Source organism: Prionailurus bengalensis, chromosome B4 (genome assembly GCF_016509475.1).
Source record: "Prionailurus bengalensis isolate Pbe53 chromosome B4, Fcat_Pben_1.1_paternal_pri, whole genome shotgun sequence".
In the NCBI taxonomy this organism is placed as follows: domain Eukaryota; kingdom Metazoa; phylum Chordata; class Mammalia; order Carnivora; family Felidae; genus Prionailurus; species Prionailurus bengalensis.
In genome coordinates, this window is record NC_057358.1 from 103883887 (window position 1) to 103905633 (window position 21747).

General features: G+C 38.2%; 1 protein-coding gene across 1 annotated transcript in view; it reads right to left on the reverse strand.

Annotated features, from left to right (window-relative positions):
* Positions 1 to 21747, reverse strand: part of LIN7A (lin-7 homolog A, crumbs cell polarity complex component) — a 128106-nt gene that overhangs the window by 24700 nt on the left and 81659 nt on the right. The window contains exons 3-4 of the mRNA XM_043561605.1: positions 17563 to 17634; positions 15020 to 15229 (exon numbers count right to left, since the gene is read on the reverse strand). Coding sequence (XP_043417540.1) covers positions 15020 to 15229; positions 17563 to 17634 — 282 coding nt within the window. The remainder of the gene's footprint in view (positions 1 to 15019; positions 15230 to 17562; positions 17635 to 21747) is intronic.

A 21747-nucleotide genomic window follows, 5' to 3' on the forward strand; every position in this document is an offset into this window, starting at 1 on the left:
TTCTCGCTAAACCACTTTGCACACTGCAATCAGAGTAATCACTCTAAAATGCACATTTAATCATGTCACTGTCTTGCCTGAAGTCCTTCTGGGTTGCCATATTGCTCAGACACAGCCCAGTGGCTTCAGGCCAGTGTGCCTCATCACAATATGGCCCCTGATTATATTTTCAGGCTCTAGACAGAAGAACTGGCCATTTTGTCTCAAGTCTGGACTCTGGTATCGTTCTCCCGGAGGTGGCTCTGATATTCCTCACTGCCTCCGTTCACCTACAGCGTCTTCTCACCTGTGAGTCTCCTCCACAGGAGGAACCATCTTTAGCCTTTCCAAGCCCCGGTTAGGTGCCCGTCCATAATCTCCCACAGAACCCCATACTTAAGCCTATTTCTTTCCCATACCTATAAAGATAAAATCAGAGGTATTCATTTATTTATGTAAAAAAAAATTTTTAATGTTTTGTTTTGTTTTGAGAGACAGCACGAGTGGGGCAGGAGCAGAGAGAGGGAGGGAGACATGGAATCCGAAGCAGGCTCCAGGCTTTGAGCTGTCAACACGGAGCCTGATGAGTGACGCCTGGCTCATACTCATGGACCACGAGATCATGACCTGAGTAGAAGTCGGACTGAGCCTCCCAGGCACCCCTAGAGGTATTTATTTTTTATGTCACCAATGACTCAGACAACACCAGACCCAGAGATATTTTGCTGAATGAACGAATACGTACATTTTACAAACTGACGTTCATCAACCAATTTGTAACTTAGCCGTGCTGTCAGTTCTCTGAGAAAACAATGATTTCTTAGTTAAATTAATGGCTGCTGCCGTCATTATAAACTAGCCATGATTATCAACATTTATTCAGTTTTTATTATGTGTCAGGAACCGTGTTATGGCATTTTAACACCAAAACTTAAAAAAAACGAGGTAGCCACTGTTACCATCTCTTCCCGATGAGGAAACTAAAGTTCAGGGAAATTACCAAATTACTTCTCAAATTCCAGGCATTCCACTGAATTTTTGAGAATTAAAATTTGTTGGGGCGCCTGGGTGGCACAGTCGGTTAAGCGTCCGACTTCAGCCAGGTCACGATCTCGCGGTCCGTGAGTTCGAGCCCCACCGTCAGGCTCTGGGCTGATGGCTCGGAGCCTGGAGCCTGTTTCTGATTCTGTGTCTCCCTCTCTCTCTGCCCCTCCCCCGTTCATGCTCTGTCTCTCTGTCCCCCCAAAAATAAATAAACGTTGAAAAAAAAATTAAAAAAAAAAAAAAAGAGAATTAAAATTTGTGAGAATTAAATCACCCAGCAAATTCAGAGCGCTTGGCAAATGCCTAGCCGGTACGCTCTCAAAGGAAGCCTTTTCTGTTACTTTTGTTCCTGAGTTTGTGACTACCGCCTGCTTTACTTCTAAACCAAGTATGCAGGGAATTTTAAATTGCCATTTTAATGTAGTGGCATATATATTGAAGATATATAGTTACATATATATTGAAGATATATAGTTACATTTTTTAAAATTAGTACAAACTTGAAAAATTAAAAAAAAAAAAGGGAGTTACTACCACTGACCTCATCTGTGGCTCCCCTGGTGCTTCTCCAACATTCCAACATGCCAGGTGTTCTTCCACTAGCTCTTTCCTCTGAATGCAATGTTCTTCCCTACATACTCACGTGGCTGACCCCCTCATCCCCTCTCATCCTCTCCAGTATCACCTTCTCTGACCACCCAGCACTGCACTCTCCCCGTCCCGTACCCTGGCACTCCCTATCCTCCTTACATTTCTTGTTTTTCCCTTCATACTTGCCACTGTCTAACACTGTACATGTTTGTTTGTTTATTTCATTTATTGTTTATCTGGAATATAAACTCCACGAAGGAAAGAATTTCTTTCTTTCTCTCTTTTTTTTTTTTTCACTAGAGAATCCTGACTGTACCAAATAGTGCTTAGCACACTCGAGATGCTTAAAAAGTACTTTTTGAATGAATGAATGAATATCAAGACTACAACCGGGCAATGTTGTGTAAACTTGTTTGGCCACATATGTGCTTTAGATACAGAGAACTTAACTATCTTTTGTCAACTGATTGCTCTATTTTTATCTCTCAAACTAAAATTTTGGTGGAATAACTGAGCAGGTAGGCTATTAGAGAAAGCAAATGACTTCGGTTAGATCAGGAGAGAGCTACACGACAGAGATAAAGTTTAAAGTTTGACTCAGGTTCCCCATTTCTATAAATAATTGAAAATGCACCAGAGGGAATTTTAATGAGTATAATTAAGTTTATTCCCAGAATAATCAAATATGCCTAATAAGTTGCACATAATTAACTTCTTGAGGATTTTCTTAAACAATACATTTATTAGAGGTCAAGCAGGTTAAAAATGATTGGGTTTCTTTGTGGAACACTCCAAATATGGGCAAAATATATTCAATGCACCCGGAGGAAATCACATTTTTAACATCTACAAATATTGACACCATAAAATGATGTGTGATCTGCGAGTTAGCATCATACAGCTGTTTATCATCCCTCCTGCCAATTCCATTTAATAAAATAAGGCCCATGTGAAATGGTGTGTGCAGTGGGTTCCTGTGGTAGTTAGCTCTGTCTCAATTGCTATAGCATGGGCAGTGATATTTAAAGTTGCTTCTAGGGGCGCCTGGGTGGCTTGGTCGGTTAAGCGTCTGACTTTGGCTCAGGTCATGATCTCACAGTCCGTGAGCTCGAGCCCCGCGTCGGGCTCTGTGCTGACAGCTCAGAGCCTGGAGCCTGTTTCAGATTCTGTGTCTCCCTCTCTCTCTGACCCTCCCCTGTTCATGCTCTGTCTCTCTCTGTCTCAAAAATAAATAAACGTTAAAAAAAAATTTTAAAGTTGCTTCTTACATTGCTTAAGAACGAGTAACGATGCAATCATCATTTAAATTTTCTAAAAGCAAGGACACAAAAATAAAGAGAATTTCAGGATTAGCAGCTGTCCGTCCTGTTTTTGCCTGGTGGCCAGCTTCATTCCAGACCCATGTAAAACTCAGACAGCTCTCAGTCTCAGGCTCCCTGCAGACTTCAGTTTTTGACTTTATGGAACGGTCAAACAGATACTGCGCCATCCAGATTGAGGCAGAAGAGAAAAGTTGCACAGCCTTGGCATATTTCTGTTTATGACACACTGGCACAATATTTCTACAAATCACTCAAAACTGTATCGAAGGCCAATTATGAGTAATGTAGCCATTTCTATTTATGAAAAACTTAACTTGATGTCTCCAGGAGACTTAGATAAAAGCGAGCCCCTTTAGGGTATGATCTATGTTTTGCTTAAACTGATCTTTTCCCGGTACCAGGCATGGGCACATGGTAAATAATTCTTTTTTTGACAGTCTGATTGAATCCGTTAAAGTCATTTTCTTAAAATATGGCTCGCCTGTAGACACAGATTCAGTCATAGGAGAGCTGTCAATCTCTTTGCCTTTATCACCCATGGTAACTAAGGTCAATGGCAGGGCTCCTGCTCATGGATCCTGTAATTCTGAGACATGCCTTGGATGAAGTCTCCTTTCCAGAATGGTTGTCATTTGTGAAATTCCCTACATGTGATGATTTGGTAGAAGTCCACTCTATGTTTCTCCATTTCAGAGTAGTCAGCAGTGATAAAATTACCCACTAATGATTCTGTATCTATGAGAGAAGAAGAGAGAATAAACCAAGGAGAGAAGGAAGGCCTATGGTTCAATATGACACACTTTGCAACTTCATTAAAAGTGGTCATGGCTGAACTTAGAAAGGTGTAGTCCTGGCATCACGACTGCCGAGACTCTCTCACCCCATTTCCCGTATCTGAGGCTCAGCAACTAACACCTAAGTTTGGGCATCTCACACGAACGTCTCAGTAATCACACATAGTTTATGATGTGTTACATGCCTGCCATCTGTACCAGTGTCTTCTTTCTTTGAAAATAAAATCAAGAACAAGTCAAGATCAAAACCCATTGTGGAAAACTGCACAAACTCGAAGACTTGACTTGGTTTGCATTTCATTAGGTATACCTCTGGGACTGTGGTATATTAACAACATCTTAACTGTGCTTTAGGCTGGTGCCAGCAGTCTATAGACCAACGTTTAATAACCTAAAAGAATGTTGTTTCTCAAGCAAGTTAGGCTTAAACTGAATCACAAAGCATAGCTTTTAGGTCATAGAGATTGGCTTCTCTGCTAATGGTTAGAACAATAACGGTGATTGGGTTTGGTGAATTCCTTAAAGCAAAAATGATACCAGAACTTGATCTAGTACAGAATTTTAAGACAGATGCTGTATTCCTTTGAGATAAACCACATATTTCTCAGCCAACAGAAGAAGGATGATTACTCTACTTCCATTTTCTGCATTTGCAAATTAAGACTTTGTAGCAACAGGAAATACAGAGAGACCCATCTAAGAGCTTGGTGAAAAGGCTGCTGGATAATAATATACACCAATCATGGTGTGTGTTTTGTGGGAAGATAAAGTTTGTTTTTTGGGGGGTTTTTTTTGGCCAATACTATCTATATTTATTAATTCTCTCTTTTACCCTCATTACTATTAGGCAAGGTAGATAGGACAGGTGCCACTATATCAGCTTTGCAGATGTAAGAACACCAAAAAATCCAATGACTCAACAATAACAACCAATGAATAGGATCCAACTGCCTCTGGACTTAGATGGTCAATGGGGAGGGTTGGTGGGGGGGCATTTACTGCCTCTTGAAGATAAGCAGAGACCAGAGGAAATGGCTTGGTCTGAGCTGAGAGTTTAAATGCATAGGTAGGCAAAATTGTAAGATAAAGAGACTATTGCCTGTCTTAAAGGAAAGGAATTTACCCTGATAGCTAATATAAATACTATTAATAAGAATTAACAGTTAGTGGCAGATACTTCCACATACTTTCTCTTAGTTAATCTTCATATCAGCTGCTCTGTGAAAGAGGTATGGTTATTTCTGCATTATGCATGATGAAACAGAGTTTCAAAGAGTAACTGATCATATTATGATTAGAATATCCTTACACTCCTCAGAAGCTATAAGAACTTGAAATTTCTTGTCTTACTTGAAATGTTGAAAATATCAATTGGCAATAAAGTAAAAGTTTTGTAATTTCCATTGAAAGTAACAATAGAAAGACAGAAAATGGCTTCTGAAGTTGTTCTCAGGTGCCAGATCTTAGGTCAAGTGGTTTAAGGGTATAGAAAGAGAACGTCAGTATAGAAAAAACAATACTACTAAAATAGCGAAAAAGGATAATACATTTCATTTCATAATGAATAGCCATAGAAGGTATCAGAAATCCTTAGCCAAACTCTCTCTGTCTCTCAAAAATAAACAAACATTAAAAAATTTTTAAAACTTATAAAAAATAGGGGGCACCAGGTGGCTTAGTCTGTTAAGCAAGTGTCCAACTTCGGCTCAGGTCATGATCTTGCGGTCCAAGGGTTTGAGCCCCATGTTGGGCTCTGTGCTGACAGCTCAGAGCCTGGAGCCTGCTTCAGATTCTGTGTCTCCATGTCTCTCTGCCTCTCTCCACGTCGTGCTCTGTCACTCTCTGTCTCTCAAAAATAAACATTAAATTGTTCTCCACCTCATGCTCTGTCTCTCTCAAAAACAAACGTTAAAAATTTTTTTAATTATAAAAAAGAAATCCTTAGCCTATCACCAGATTTCAGAATTGATGAACATCAAGATTCCTATTGTACTTACAATGAAAGGAAATAAAACCTTTTTGGTAGCACCTAGAAGAATCCGCCCTATCTGGTTTCCAACCAACTCTTCAGCTCATCTTATCTGACTCTCCATGACCCAGTCGCTCTGTTCTTCTTTCAGCCACTGTTAGTCACTGACTTCCCTACTTGGGTATCTTCACCCAAGCTCCTTCCTCTGAGGATGATGGACTCTTCCTTGCCCTTCGCCTCAGCCTATATATCACCCTTCAAAGGGACTATTCCTACCGCTATAAAGTAGCTCCTTGTATTCTTTTACATGGCGACTTGTTTTCTTCTGCCCCTTTTCCCTTTCTAACACTTGTCATACTTGTCATGGTGTTTAATTATGAGGCAGTTTTATATCCTGAAATATAAATTTGTGTTCTTTACGTGTTCCCCCACCCAGCGTCCTTCAGTCTCACTTAGGTGGCAAAAAAAAAAGGACGCAAAAATAGCTGAAAACCCTTGGCTGTAAGAAAGAAAGAGATGGCAGCTTTTTTTTTTTTTCATCATCCAAAGACAAGATAGAATTGGGGCTGGAGGAAAGACAAAGAGAAGGCTGAAGGGCTTCATTGCTTGTATAGACAAAAAGTAGGAGAAAAGTGCCCAAAGTGGGAAGGGAAGAAGGAAGTTGCACTGTCAGAACAGAAGTAGGGTGGAAAAGATTCAGCGCATGCTGACTTGAGCGTCGAAAACCAATTTGTCCATGGCCTGCGGACAACTGGTCCTATGACATAGTACTGGACATGTGTCAGCTCACTGGATTTAGGATATTAACACACTGCATAATGTGCAGGAGGCTGAATAATGGCCCTCAAAGGTCTTCTTCCCTGGAACCTGTAAATGTTGCCTTACATGGAAAAAGCGTCTCCGCAGATGTGTTTAACAATCTTGTGATAAGGAGATCATCCTGTATGATCTTGGTGGGCCCTAAATGCAAGCACAAGTGTCCTTGTAAGAGCGGAGTGGAGGAAGATCTGACACAGAAGAGAAGAAGGTAACGTTACCATGGAGGCAGAGGTCTGAGGGCGGTGGCCACTGGTCAAGGAATGCAGGCAGCCACTAGAGCTAGAAGAAACAAGAAAGGAAGGGATTCTCCTCTAGAGCCTCAGGAGGGAGCACAGTCCTGTTCACACCTTGGTTTGGAGTCATTCAGCTGATTTCAGACTCCTGGCCTCTAGAACTACATGAGAACATGTTTCTATTGTTTAAGCCATCAAGTTCGTGGTAATTTGTTGGAGCAAACTAATCCATACCTGGAGTGAAAACTCCGACCAATGTAGAATTGCACTGAAGCTTTGGGGGGATTTCCTTTAGGTTGGGATAAGTGATAGATAGATCACTAGTTACACATACATTTATCATTTATTATTATTATCATCACCATCATTTTCTTACTCTCTACCAGGCAGAAAGTTCCATGAGAGTTGCAACCTTTTTTTATTTTGTTCACCATCTATACCCAGGGCTTAGCTCAGCAGCTGTCACATAATAATTGCTCTACAAATAATCATCGGATGAATGAAAAAAAATGCTAAAATATCAGCAGAAAATGAGGAAAACACAAACAACACATGGTAAAAATAACTCTGAGAAAGACTGCACCAGCAACTACATTTATCAGTCACACACCCATTATCTGCAATCTAAATAGAGATTTAGGTCAGTCTGACCCCATGCGTAGGAATGCTTTCTAGCATCTACAGATTTGTACTTCATTACTCACTGACTGTGAGCGTGTCCTGGCACAGATACACTTTAAGTCAGCTTATCAGCACAATCTCAGTGCATGCTCAAAGCTCAAGCTGATCTGTTAATGTCTGAGAACCACTATACCCAGCGCTCATTTCTGCAGGCTGAAATCACAGGGCGGGGATGCGGCAGTTCTATCTGTGAGCTACTGTTACCGCTTCTATTGGCACAGCACAGTTCTTTCCTATTCCACTTTTTAAGAGAAAAGATCTCTGATCCTGAGCCAACTCAGAATGAGGGGGACCACACCACCGCCTGCTCAGGGTTGCAGCATATACTGGATTGTGGTGCCTTGCGTGTGTCATTCCAAAGGTGACTGGGATAAAACAACATGATCGCATTTCTCTTGGCTTCTTGACAATGGTGAGTGGAGTGTCACATGATGCCATCGGAGAACAAAAATTTTCAGTACTTAACTGGAATTCCAGCTTGCACTCCTATTTCGTTACAACCCAAACAACCTCCTACTTAGCTGCCAAGAAAGGTAAAGAATCTGGAAATGACTCCTAGACAGAGAGAGGATGGGAGGAGAATAGCTTTTCCTCGAGGCCTCGTAGCCTAGAACAGACTTGGGGATCCTGGTGCCAGGCCTCTAGGGAAAGCAAAGACTGAAGCTCAAACTCTCTGCCTGACCCCTTAGGTCTGTGCCTGCTCCCCTCTAACAGCCAAGCAGACCTCGGCATCGAGTGTGGATCAATCCGGGCTGTAATTGGCTGTTTAGGCCACACTCTAGACTCTGAAATTTCTATGTCTGGCATGGAGTGGACGGAAGGGTTAGGCAGATATAGAACAAGTCAAACACATTCAAACTAAACTCTTCAGGCCTCTTCAGTTTTCTGAGCCATTTGAATTCAAGTAAACTCCTCCTTTTTCGAAACATTACTATTTTTAGGAACGGTTCTTAACTTTTGAAACGGTAAAGCCCCTTGTGAGAATCTGAGAAAAAGAACAGATCCTCTCCCCATCAAGAATGCACTTACATAAACCCATAAAGGTTAAGAAACTTTGATGTTTTCTACAGATACATAAAAATACTAATTTATCAATGGCTAAGGTATATACTTACTTTTAAATTACGATGAATGAGGCCAGACTGCCTGAGTTAGAATTTCCAGTTCTATCATTACTTGATTTCTCTCTCTCTCAGTTTCCCTGTTTGTAAAATTAGAGTACTAACAATGGCACCTACCACCAAAGATCATTATGGGGAAATACTAAATACATTACGTAAAGGGCTTACAATGGTGTCTGGAGTTCAATGATTCTGTATGGAGCCTCGACTACTTACAGGGACTGTTCTAAGGCTGAAGATAAGGCAATGAACAAAAATTACTGCTGTCAACGGGCACACATTTTGATGTGGAGCTTAAATTTTCATAGAAATCTTAGTGCATTTCATAGTAATTTTAAAAATCATTTTATTTGTGTTTTCTCTTCATTCAGGTAACAGGTAAATAAGTTTTTCATGCAGATTTCCCTTCTGGGATGCTACAGCCCCACAGAGCTCAAATCTAAGGAATTCTCACTTCGCTTCGTCCACATCCCACACCTGACAGCCTTTCAGCATAAATAATTTAGACTGTGAGTACTCACCCTTAACTTGGCACAGGTAATTTATAAAATGGGAAAAAAGCCAAATTCCAGGAAAACAATTTATTCTGTTCCATCCCTAAACTTTTAGTCATTCATCTGTTATGCTTAAAAATCAATTAGTGTTGTGCATACACTGTAGCAACAGCTTCATTTAGGATTAACTACAGAGCTAGGCGAATTCAACTGCCATTTTCCCACCAATGATGCTCTAAAAACATGCTTCGATTTCAGAGGCTAATGAAAGCCTCTTTTCACTGTGACATATTTTTAAAATTCTCATGCTTTTATTTTATCTTTCTGTCTGCCTTCTGCTTCCCACCTGCCCTCTCTCCCATCAGTACCAGTAGGGCATCATATTTCAGGTTGATTCTTTCGGACTTTCTCTGTTTAAAACAAGATTATTAGGGAAGGTTATAGATTTATAGGAAGTTGAAAAGGAACAGACAGGGAAGTCTGATGTACCCTTTACTCAGCTCCTTCCAATATTAACATCTTACAAAACTACTGTATAATATTAAAAATAGAAAACTGACATTGGCACAATCCACAGAACTTACTCATATTTCATTGGGGTTGACATTGTTTTAATTTTTATTTTATTTATTTTTAATGTTTATTTTTGAGAGAGAGAGACAGAGACAGATACAGTGTGAGCAGGGGAGGGACAAAGAGAGAGGGGGACACAGAATCTGAAGCAGGCTCCAGGCTCTGAGCTGTCAGCACAGAGCCCGAGGTGGGGCTTGAACTCATGAACCATGAAATCATGACCTGAGCCAAAGTCAGACGCTTAACCGACTGAGCCACCCAGGCGCCCCCAGGTGCTTTTTAAATAACTAATTATTACATTTGGTAAGTATCAGTGATGATCACAGTAAAGGCTGAAATTCAGTTTGTGTGTATTTCATGTGGGTTTCTGTGTATCCATTTCTGTATTTGTGTGTGTGTGTGTGTGTGTGTGTGCAAGCGTGTGTGTGTGAGACAGAGAGAGAGAGAAAGAGAGAGAGAGAGAGAACAAATTCTGGCCCTACCCATTTCATGAGACTGTTCTAAGGAACAAATGGGAGAATCTCTTTTGTAAAAGCTGTTCGTAAGTTTTAAGTGCTAAATAAACAAAAAGTATTATATTGTAGTAGATTTCTAATCTGTTTAGGAAAAATCTCTCCTTAGTAGTGTACACAGAGAGTAGGTGGAGCCCACTTACCTGTATAAGGAAGGGTGTGGGGGTGTGTATAGCAGTGTCAGGAAAATCCCATCGAAGGGCATAGAATCACAGCTACAGAGTTAGAAGGGACCAACTGTTCCAGCTGTCTCTACAGGACACATGTTCTAAAGTACTCTTTCGAGGTGGTCTTCTAGTATCTGATTAAAACTTCAAATCACGGGCACATAATGTTTTATGATTCAGTCTTTCCCTATTCATAGAGTTCTATGTGTTTAAAAGCTCTTTAATATAATAAACTGAAATCTGTCTTCCTTGTGGCTTTTACCAGGGGTCTTGGTTCTGCCATCAGGCACCTGACACAATGCAGGACAACTGAAGACAGCCAGAATTCCCCTGAATATCCTCTTCTCTCTTCTAAACAGCTCAAGTCCTTCTTTAACCTGTTCATTGTATACAAGCCTTCTCATCTCCAGATGAATTGAACTGTCCTCCACAAGGATGGAACCCAGATTGGAGCACAATGGGGTGTGAGCTGAACAGCACATTCCAGAGCATGACCAATCTCCTTCGATGTCTGTACACTGTATTCGTATTATTAGCCCCTATGCTCACATTAACATGTTTTTGTAATTTTTTTCCCTCAACTAACTTCCCTAATATTCCTCTTAAAATAAACTGAAATCCCCAGGATTTTGTTTGTTTGTTTTTTTCAGGTTTTGATGGTTAGCCATTCTTCCCTGATTTTGCACCTATGTAGCAAGTTTTCTGGGCACAGGAACAGGATTTCATGTAGATTCTCATTAAATTCGGCCTATGCTACTGTTCTTCTGAGATTTTTTAATATCTGGAATCTATCACTAAATTTATTTACTGTCTCTGCTGGCTCCACATTGGCTGCAGCCTTTATAAATGGTTCTTTAGTCCTTCTCAAAATTGCTGATGAAATACTTGGGCATAAAAGGGTGAAAAGAAGATCATTAGGAAGCTATAAATTCAAACTGTGACATTTTGACCTTCTGTTAATGTTAAATTTTAATTGAGCATTCTGCTGTTTTTACTGAGGGTTGACCTAAGAAGTAGCCCTATACAAAGGCCTCTGTATTTTCTATAAAATTGCATTAGGTGATTCAGTGTCTCATCTGTAAGAATCCCATGGGAAATTTCTCTGGAGCTCAGGAATACAAAAAAAAAAAAAGCTTTCCTCCCAATGATAGCTGAGCTTGTATGAGTTTCCTTCTGTTTTGACTTCCAAGATACTAATAGAGACACGGAAAAACACTTGCTCAATTGCTGTATCTTTTCTTTACTTCTACTTATTGATTTTCCCCTTTTCCATCATCCTACTTTATTACCTAACATGCCATGTTAACAGTTCTGTATGCACATATTGTATTTTTCACCAAATATTGTGATATATCCTTTCTAAAAGGAGGCAGGGAAGAAAAACAAACGTACATAATCAAGACATCCTTTCAAATGTCTTTTCAGATAAGATCCCCGGAATAATTTCTTCACTTTTTAAGTGGGACTTTAGGAAACTTTTCCCAGAGGTCGTGTACTGAAATAGTTCAGGTTTGCTTCAGCCCTTCAAATCACTTTCTTCTAAAATTTGTTCTCGCTTCATAATGACATGTTCTGAAAAGCTTTCATATTAATTTCCCCATGTGGTACTTTAAAGTGTAAGAAGAAATAATTTGATCATTTGCTAAATCTTTTCTCTTTTTTCACTCTTCCATTACAGAGTTGTCACTTTTTTTTTTTTTTTTTTTAAGTACGTCTATCTGACTGAAATTTCTACTGAAAAGACTTCTGGATTGGGTTTTAGAAGCAAGGCCAGGTTCTTGCCTGGGGCTAACCACTCTGCATGACTATGAGAAATGCATGAAATTTCTCATTTACAGAATAAAAACTACCTCTTGATGAACATCTGAGCAATACTGGGTACTGTTAAAATGTATATAACTTACTTTCAAAGATTCTAAAATAGGTAGTTTATAATATATAGTTTGATTATATGGATGTACAATATTTTTTTAAACCCCAACTTCAGGAGCTTAAACCAGTCCAGGGTCGTCCGCAAAGCACTAAATCAGATAAGCAATACTCCAGAGCTTGGCTACCACAAAAGCATTTGTTATACCTATTTCAATGAACAAACGAAGCTTTGCTTATTAGCAAAAATAGGTCAGAAATGGATTCTCATTCGTAAAATCAGTGACTTATTAACTAGCATGGCAAATGGAATGTAAATGGTAAAATTAAAAGTGTTATATATATGTGGAATATTAAAGACTTTTGGGGACGTTGCCCACCTTTGCAGGAAAAGAATGCAAACATCTTCAGAAGGCTCATAGCCCATACCATAAGATTAGTGGCCTAAGTTTGGTCACTAAACCTTCCTATTTCCAACTGTCAGTTTACTAGAATTTCTGGTTGTCTGAGGCTGAATATAAGGGTAACAAAATCCTGGCCCTGGAATGTTGTTTCATCTGCCTCAGTAAACCTTTTTTCCAAGGTAATGACTGGAACATCTGAATGGACAGAGAACTAGAATTTCATCAGCTTATGACAGAGGCTGCATGAATGCCTTTTTGCTACTATGTTTGCTAAAATATGCTTACACGTGTAGCAGAATTTGCCTCAAGATTTTCTTTCAACGAGACTAGCATTAACAATATCATAGGGCTACTGCTAACCCTCTTCAACCTTCTTCAGTAACCACACTTACTTATCAAAGGTGTGTGTGACTGGGGCACATGGGTGGCTCAGTTGGTTAAGTGTCCAACTCTTGATTTCATCTCAGATTATGATCTCACAGCTGTGAGATCAAGCCCCTCATCAGGCTCCATGCTGGGCATGGAGGCTGCTTAAGATTCTCTCTCTCTCTCTCTCTCTCTCTCTCTCTTTCTCCCTTTTCCTCTGCCCTTCCCTCACCCACATTAGCTTCTCTCCCCTACCTCTCTCTAAAAAAAAAAAAGAAAAGAAAAGAAAAGAAAGAAAGAAAAGAAAAAGTCTGTGGGACTAAATTATCACAGTACCGTTCTTAAAAGATGCCCTGCCTCATTTTAATCTTCATAGAGCTTTTAGTTACTACTCCCCTTATTCAGACTAGGAAATTCAAGTATAGGGGATATTAATTTATAATCACATGAACACTGACTGATAGAGACTGATGAGTCTGATTCCACTCTCCAATACCCCCTGCAGATAAAGCCACATGTTCGTTGCAAGGAATGGATGAGAGATTATGAAATGCCGATAGCTGTGCCTATACACGGGTTAATAAACACAGGCTCTTTAGCTCCTTTAAAGATAGTTAAAAGTCAACCACCTATTACATTGAATTCACTTATATCTATTGTTGCTTCATATAATCACAATTTCTCTGACTGTGTTTTTGGTTCTTTTTTGTACTTTTCATTTTTAAAAAATCTATACTTTTTTTGATGTACCCAATATATTTAGATCAATTGTAATAAATTCATACACCGAGGTAGAGATTACTTTGTGAAATAATTGCATGGCCTAGCTCCAGAACCGTCTACTGGAAAGTTGGACTCTGAAATTATCAGCTGGAACATGCTTTGAAAAAGTCATAATTACCTAAAGGTCAATAAGAAAGCTCATCTCAAAACATGGTTACATACAAAAAAGTGAAAGAAATGGTAGTTTTAGAATTGGAATTCTGAAGTGATATAGAATATTCATGGATTAATGATTTTGACGTATATCAGGGGTCAGCAGAGTTAAATGAGTAGTTTTGGGTTCTACAAAACAGCTAGTCATGCTAAAAATAAAAAAAAATAATAAACAAAATTAAAGATATAAATATACAACAATTTACCCCATAGTTACCAATATCACGTTCTAAAAGCTGTTTATTTTGGATATTGTGTTCTTAGCAGAAATCAACAAGGTCACAAATAACCCAGGTCTAGTTTATTTATTAAAATCTTAAGTCCTTAGGGAAAAGATCTTAGGTTAATATAAACATAAACATTGATGTGTTCTTATTTAAACTTCTGAAAGTTATGCTTTTAGATTATTCTTAGTACGTGTAGAAGTTATGGGTAGAAAATTGTTCCTTTCAGATAAAGTTATTTCTTTAGCAGGTCTTTATTACATGTGGAGGTAACGGCATCCAAAGAATATGAGTTTATGAACAAAAGAGTATGTTCCTACTTCTACTTTAAAATGTTACACATTTAATCTACCTTAACTTCATGTCAAAGTCAAAATATATATGATGAATAGACAACATAATCAAACATTTTTGGGGAAGAGGTTATTATGTTTTTATCATACTATAGCTGTACATTAAGGAATTATCTGCGCATTCTTTTTCCATGTGCGTTATTATTATGTATATTAAAAATATCCTTCCTCTTTAATTAAAAAACACAGGATGAGGAGTTTTGTCGTTATTTTTAAAATGCGTGTAATTGTTTATAGTAATTTGAATAGATAGAACCTTGGAGTTATTATTATGCTCTTCTAAGCATTAATTCAACTTGAGTATCATATGGGGGAAAACTCTACTAGTTGGGATAATTTCTTGGGATAGTTTTCCAACTAGTTCACACTTATCATACCCGAACAGATGAAATGAGACATAAAAACTATAAAATTATTGCTTTTGTAGGGTTAATGTCCATCAATGCTGAGGAAGCTGTTTGGACACAAAATGATGATTTGTTCTAGGATTTCAACATTGACTTTAGAAACAGCAGGGGGCAAAAAATGTGCTTAGGGGAGAAAACCTCCGGTTATTTTATGAACATACCACTCCGTTCACTGATAGCAGCTGGTCTCCCCTTTTGAGGCCTCCGTGTCTTTCGGCCACCCCTCCAGGAATGATGCGGGAGATATAAATGGGGGAATTTTGCTCCTTTCCTCCCATCACGTTAAAACCAAGGCCTTCATCAGTCTTTGGCAGTTCGACTACCCGAGGGTGGGAATGGCCTTCACTAGCTGCAAAAGCTGCAACTGTTGCCTGAAAGAAAAGATGGTCATTTGGTAATACAACGAGGGAAATAAGGCTAATCGTATGCTTTGCAGTGCGTAGGATCAGGCAACTCCTCTTATTTTTATAGCATTCTCCTGTGAAAGAAAGAACAAGATGGGGCTGTGGGGGCGGGGTGGTGGGAAGATTCGCTTCATTTAAACGTCATCTATGACTCCTTTGTTTGGTAAAGCCCTGCCTAGCTATTCCCGGCTTTCTAGAGCTTATCCATTATGGTACAAATTTCCCTTCTTCATAAAAATCTTCCCCAGTTACCTTAGTTAGATGCAATTCCTCCTTTTCTTGGACTCCAAAATAGGTTGCGTCCTCATATTACCTTTATACGGTACACACGCCATAACTGTTATGTATACGTGTTGACTATGAGCACCTGACGGGCAGAGATGATGTAATCCACTTCTCTGTAGGACACCCAGTCTACCCCGGTGCATGTACATGAACGTTTATTCAACGTGCTTAGAAGCACTTATACGTGTATACTCTGGGGAATACATATATAATCTTGCTATTGCCAGAACACTGGCTTGGCACATTTTGTTTTTGCTTTTGTTTTTTGTTTTTTTGATTGAGGATACCTAAAAGCAAATAAAAGCTAAAATAGGAAATAGATTCAAACAGATTATTATTATTTCACATCAGTACTCTGTGTTGTTATGAGAGGTCCTCTTGTCTGGTACAGATGTTTCCCCCTACATTTTACATTAATATTTCAACTCCTACGGCAACGTGGGCAAAATGAGCAGCTCATGGTTCTAAACCTAGATGTACAAAATGTCATTTAATGTGGACGTCATTTTATTTTAAAATTCATACATGAATTTTTAAAAATAAGCTGGAAACACAACTTACCATTAGTTCCCACCCCTCATGGAAATAAAATAACAGCATTTAAGTAGTTTCTATCAAGAAAAGATCCTCTGCCTGCTTCTTATTTTCCATTTCCATTAACCTGACTTAACCACAGTTGATTAGATGCCTACTATAAAGTGATTTACTCAACACTGTGAAAATATTGATTGCCAACGACTGTACATTCTTTTCCACACACAGCATTATCACATCAATTGAGCATTATGCTACTGTCTGCATTTAGTGAAGTTTAGTGAATGATATGGAAATAATGGCTTGTTTTTAGCTACATGCATTTGCTCATGCAAACCTCGTCGTCATGCATAGATTTTAATGGCTGACATGGATGCAATGCAGACAGCCCAGAAACAACCAGAAAATATTGTGCTATTGCAACATTATGCTGCTATCCTGCTGTTCTACATGAATAAGAAATGAGAATGGTAAAACACTACATAATTCACTTTCCCCTTAATTAAACCATGTAGGGATCATTTTTCTGTGTGTGTTCCACTTCAGTACAAGCAAAGCATGATGTAACGATAATAATACCCTCCTTTTGCCTGGGTTAAAAAAACCTTACAAATCTACAGTGTTCAGTTACAGAATGAAAACTAAGAAATCAGGATAGAAACCAAACAAGAGGTGATATAACACAAAAGAATTAAATGGAAAATTCTGATTATTTTCACCAGTTCTTATTTCTTACACATTATTAGAAGGATAAGAGCTTTTAAAAAGCAAGCTGTTGTGCATCGATTACAGCACTTCTGTTTGTAAAATAGGAACTACATCAGTAATTTTAGTTTAAAACTACTGTTTCCTAATGGTCTATTTTCCAGATAATTTCACTATCCTATTGCTATAAGCTTACCATTCGTGTAAGATTTCCATTAGATTTCTCTGCAATGTCTGGATTTGAGTTTTTAAAGAGCACACGTGGTCACTCTCACAAAAGGTGACAGGCTTTCCCTTTAGGTCAGTGTCACATTCTTTCAGCAAGCTACCCACTGCTCAGCTGTATACTTGGAAGGATCCTATGTCAGTGGGTCTCAGGTGAGTTCTCCTCATGTCTAACTGAAGTCAAAGCTTTCGACTTGTGCAAGTAAATCTTCATGCACTGAAAGGCGAACAGGTTCTTTTGGATCAAAGGAACGTGTCAGAAAACCATGTATTATTTCATACAATGAACCAGTAGATTTGCTTGTGCCAAATGGACAGTTAGTGAGTTTAATGAAATCATTCTCCTTTCTTAAGCTACAGAAGCAGCAGAAACGTTCAATTTTCCATTAGGATTTTTACCTGGGAAGCAGTACTGGTTCTAGACTCTGGGCTGCCACTGATGTCTAAATTCTCTTACAGTGTACACACGAGAATACCTGAAACACACACGCGCACAATCAATTACTAGATCACTGGGGTCAAATGTATTTTTAAAGTTACTCAAGTCTTACCTTTGCTGTGGCCCTGGCACGGAATTCAGGACAGCCATTAACAGTTATCGTTTCATGCATATATTGATACACCTAAAATGTTCACATAAAAAAAAAAAAGAATGTGTAAGAACATTAAGAGCATCAATTCTTTCACTGCAGATAGGATGACAAATTTTCATTTGTAAAACAGAAATTCTCTGTTACAAACTGAAATAAGTCTGAATCAATTATCCTGATGATTTGGACCAAAAAAAAAATCTCTCCTATTTGGTGGGTGAGGGCTGCAGCAGAGAAGGCAAGCACTTATTATTTGGTTATCCGTGTTTATCAGGTATAAAAACTCGGATACTTGATTTTATAAAAGCTACTTTGTCAGTAAAAATTTTTACCCCTACATATAGTGCCTTCTCTCAAATATCTGATAAAAATTTTATATATAAAGCTGTGTAACAATATCTTTTCCTTGCCTATCGGAATGTATGTTACCTTTTGTGACACATATTCATAATTCATAAATAGAGAAATAAAATGATATCCAGGGGCAGGAACAAGTAAAATAAGAGATTTTAGCACCAGTAACACAGAGCAACCTATCAGCTCTGGTTCATGTTAACGTTTAAATGAAATAAAAAAAATACAGGTAAAATTTGGACCCAAAATGATATTGTAGAAAGCACATAGGTTTTGTTGACTAACGGACCTAAGTTTCAGCCTTGCAGTATAATTGATGGACTGTGAGGTCCTGGCTGAACCACTTCACCATGTTGACTCTCTTTTTGCCCTTCTGAAAAATGGGTAAAGAATATTTATTTCGTATGGGTTTCATTTGAAATAATACTTTCGAGGCACCTGGCACCTAATAAGCACTCCTTAAACAGCAGGTATTATTATTATTTATGATTTTAGGCACAACCACAAAAATTGTTAGTAGAAAAAAATGTTTTCCTTCTAAATTGTCAGGGATGGGATTATAAAATCTGTATATCGGTGGCAAAATAAATTGCTTCATTATAAATAACTTACATATACAGAATGACTCTTAAAGGACAGTTTGAGAAGATAGAAAAAAATAACAAGGCTAAGTATGTTAGACCATATGCCCATTTTAAAGATTTAAATAATAGTCATAAAAATCAACTGCATAATGTGCAGAGGTAAAAGTCCATTTGGGATTTCGCTGGGATATTTCTTGCGATTGGCCCATTAACTATTTTGTAAAAGATGAAATAGAAAGTTGCAATCAAAGATTTTTTTTCCTTTCTATTAATCATATTTTCCACACTTAAGTCCAAAGTTATTAAAGTGAATTCAGAATGTGATTAATACATCCATTCCACAACCATTCTTTGAGTATCTCTGACCAATCTCTTTCCAACATCTCTTGGCTGGCTCATCATTTTTCAAATACATTTGGTTGAATCTCCATCAATGCTGACTCATCTTTCCCAAGTAGCATGTTTGGGAAAAAGACAAAGTGGTCTAGACTAAAAAGGTAGGGGCACTATTTAGAATCTATCAGGTAGGCTGAAACTTCACTAAATAACTGGAGTATATACAATTTTAGTGAGAAATCGGAATGAAAAAGGAAGAGTTTTCCAGGAAAGCATTTGTGGAGCCTGGGACTTGTTAATGCAAATTTTCTAGGTTACCAGAATAGCTGCTTAACATGTTTCCATGTTATTTCCTTGAAAGTACATCACTTTATTTTGCAGAAATATCCCTTCTACAAATAAATTCCACTTACTTGATCTTACAGCCCATTTGGGAGGAAGATTTTCCTTACTCTGCTTTTCTTGTTAAGAAACTCTTTCAAATCTGGCCCTTCATTCTGTCTTTACTCATTATATCTTGCTCAAAGCTCTGCATTAGTGTCTTAATTGGGTTTTCCACCACCAAACACTATCGACTTTAGTTATCATTGTCAAGTACCTACCTGATCGTGTCACTACCGAGCTTTTGGCTGTCCACTGCCCTTGGAGTAAAGGTTGCAAAGTCCAATGCCCACACGAGTCAAACCAGCAATAATAATGCAGAACGCAGCCTTTTCTCTAGTTTTATTCCCCAACTTCGTTTCCTCCATCCTCACTATTCCCCAAATATACAATGCTCTCCCAGTTGCCTAGGCGTTTGGATATGCTGTTTGCTCTGTTTGGAATGCCCTTTCATTTGGCAGAATCTTCTTTAACCCAGTTTAACATGATGATAAAAGACCCAATTCAAATTTCATTTTCTCTGTTCATTGTTCCCTGCCTCCTCCAAGCAAAGAAATTTCTCCCTCCTTGATTTTGGACCATTTGAATTTTTCTAGGGACATCTTGATTATCTTTTCCAGGGAAAATGATATATTTACGTGCATCAAAGTATGTTTATGTAGACAATCATTTGCACACAGTTAGGAGATTGTCATCAACTGATAACAGCAAAAACTAATTTTGTAAGCTCCTAAAATAAAGAAATAAAAATTTAAGAATAACTATCCTTAACATTCTAATTTGAGCTGTGAATTAAAAAGTGGAGTATGCAAGAGGCAGTACGATGTACAGATAACGCCCAAGTTCTGCAGTTGCCACATATTAAGTGTATGATCTCGGTCAGTTACTTGACCAAGTGCAATGTTCTAATTTGAAAAATATGCCTTAGAGTTGTAACTAACTTCTAGGTCTGTTAGGAGGATTAAATAAGGTTAGAACAGTTTGCAGCATATAGTAAGTTTATAAAAAATAGTTATTATTATTACTATTATTATTATTAATATTCAATGTTTCCCAACTTATTTGACACTGAGATCTTTGGGGAAGAATCTCCTAGGACTAGCAGTCCGTGAATACATTTTACAGAGAATTGATGGAAGACTGTAGTTCTTGCCTGGGGGCGTTTCTGCACCAATTGATTTGGCAATGTTTGGAGACGTTTTGGGTTGTCACAAATGAAGAGCAGGAGGATGCTACTGGTATGTAGTATTAGAAGACCAAGAGGCTGCTAAATATCCTACAATGCCCAGAGTAGCCCCCGGTAACAAAGAACTATGTCAACATGCCAATAGTCTTGAGATCGAGAAACCCTGAACTAAGAAATCATGCTGTATCATTTCTTCTTATACATAATAATTAGTAGGCCATAAAAAGACCCTTGCGTAGCAGTGAGTAAAGGATCTTGTAAATAAATTAAAGGGTCTTATTCAACGAATACGTCTTGAAGTAAGTAATCACAAGTCTGGTGTGAATTTAATGAGGACTTACTGCAGGCCAAGCATAATGCTAAGCACTTTATATCTAAGAGTTCAGTCAATGCTCACAACTTATGATTGAGGCTCTCTACACACAAGGAAGCAGTCACAGAGATGGTAACATGCCTATGACCACACAGGTAGTGGCAGATCTGGTACAGAGATTCATATCTAATTGCCTCCAACGTCTTTCCTCTTTTAACCACATCAGGCTTTCTTATTAAGACAGCATCGGACTACTACCATTTTGGTTGCACTGAGGAAACAAAAACTTGGAGATGTCACAAGTATTTATTATATTTTGAATAAAGGTATCTAGGTTCAACATGACGCTTATCATTATACATGTGGTGGCTGCAAATGTACAATACGATTCAGAAACCAACAAATTCATCACTCCCAATTAAAGTGAAATAGCATTTTTAATAATATTTTATGATTATAATATACTATGATTCAAAGAAAGAAGTCAAATATTATTTTTAGTGTTTTCTTTTGTAAAGCACAACAGATTCTGATTAGTCAGTTTTTAAACACTGGCTGACATGGTCTAGTTAGAGAGTCAAGTCAGAACTTGGAAACACTAATTCTATTTCCATTGGTTATATTGTCTTGTTAAAGTTTCTTAGCTCTATCCCTACCTATCTTACTTTTCAAGGACAAGTGTACAGGTATTTGTAAAATTTTGAAGGAAATTGTTATAGAAAGCTAAAGTATTTAACCAGCTGCCCTCAGAGAATTCTTAAAAGGAAGAGAAGAGAAAATGGTTGTGTGAGCTTCAACACAGGACAGTGGGGCTTATAGTTTCCAGAATCACTTGGGTCTCCAAATTTCTGGGCAATGTCAGCTACAGCAGCATTTTAAGCACATTCCATTGGTAAAATAGGTTAATTCCTAGTGAAAGTTGAATAATTTACAGAAACTCTTGTACACAGTTTGAGCTTACATTTTAGTATCAGTAATTTACTGACTTTGAA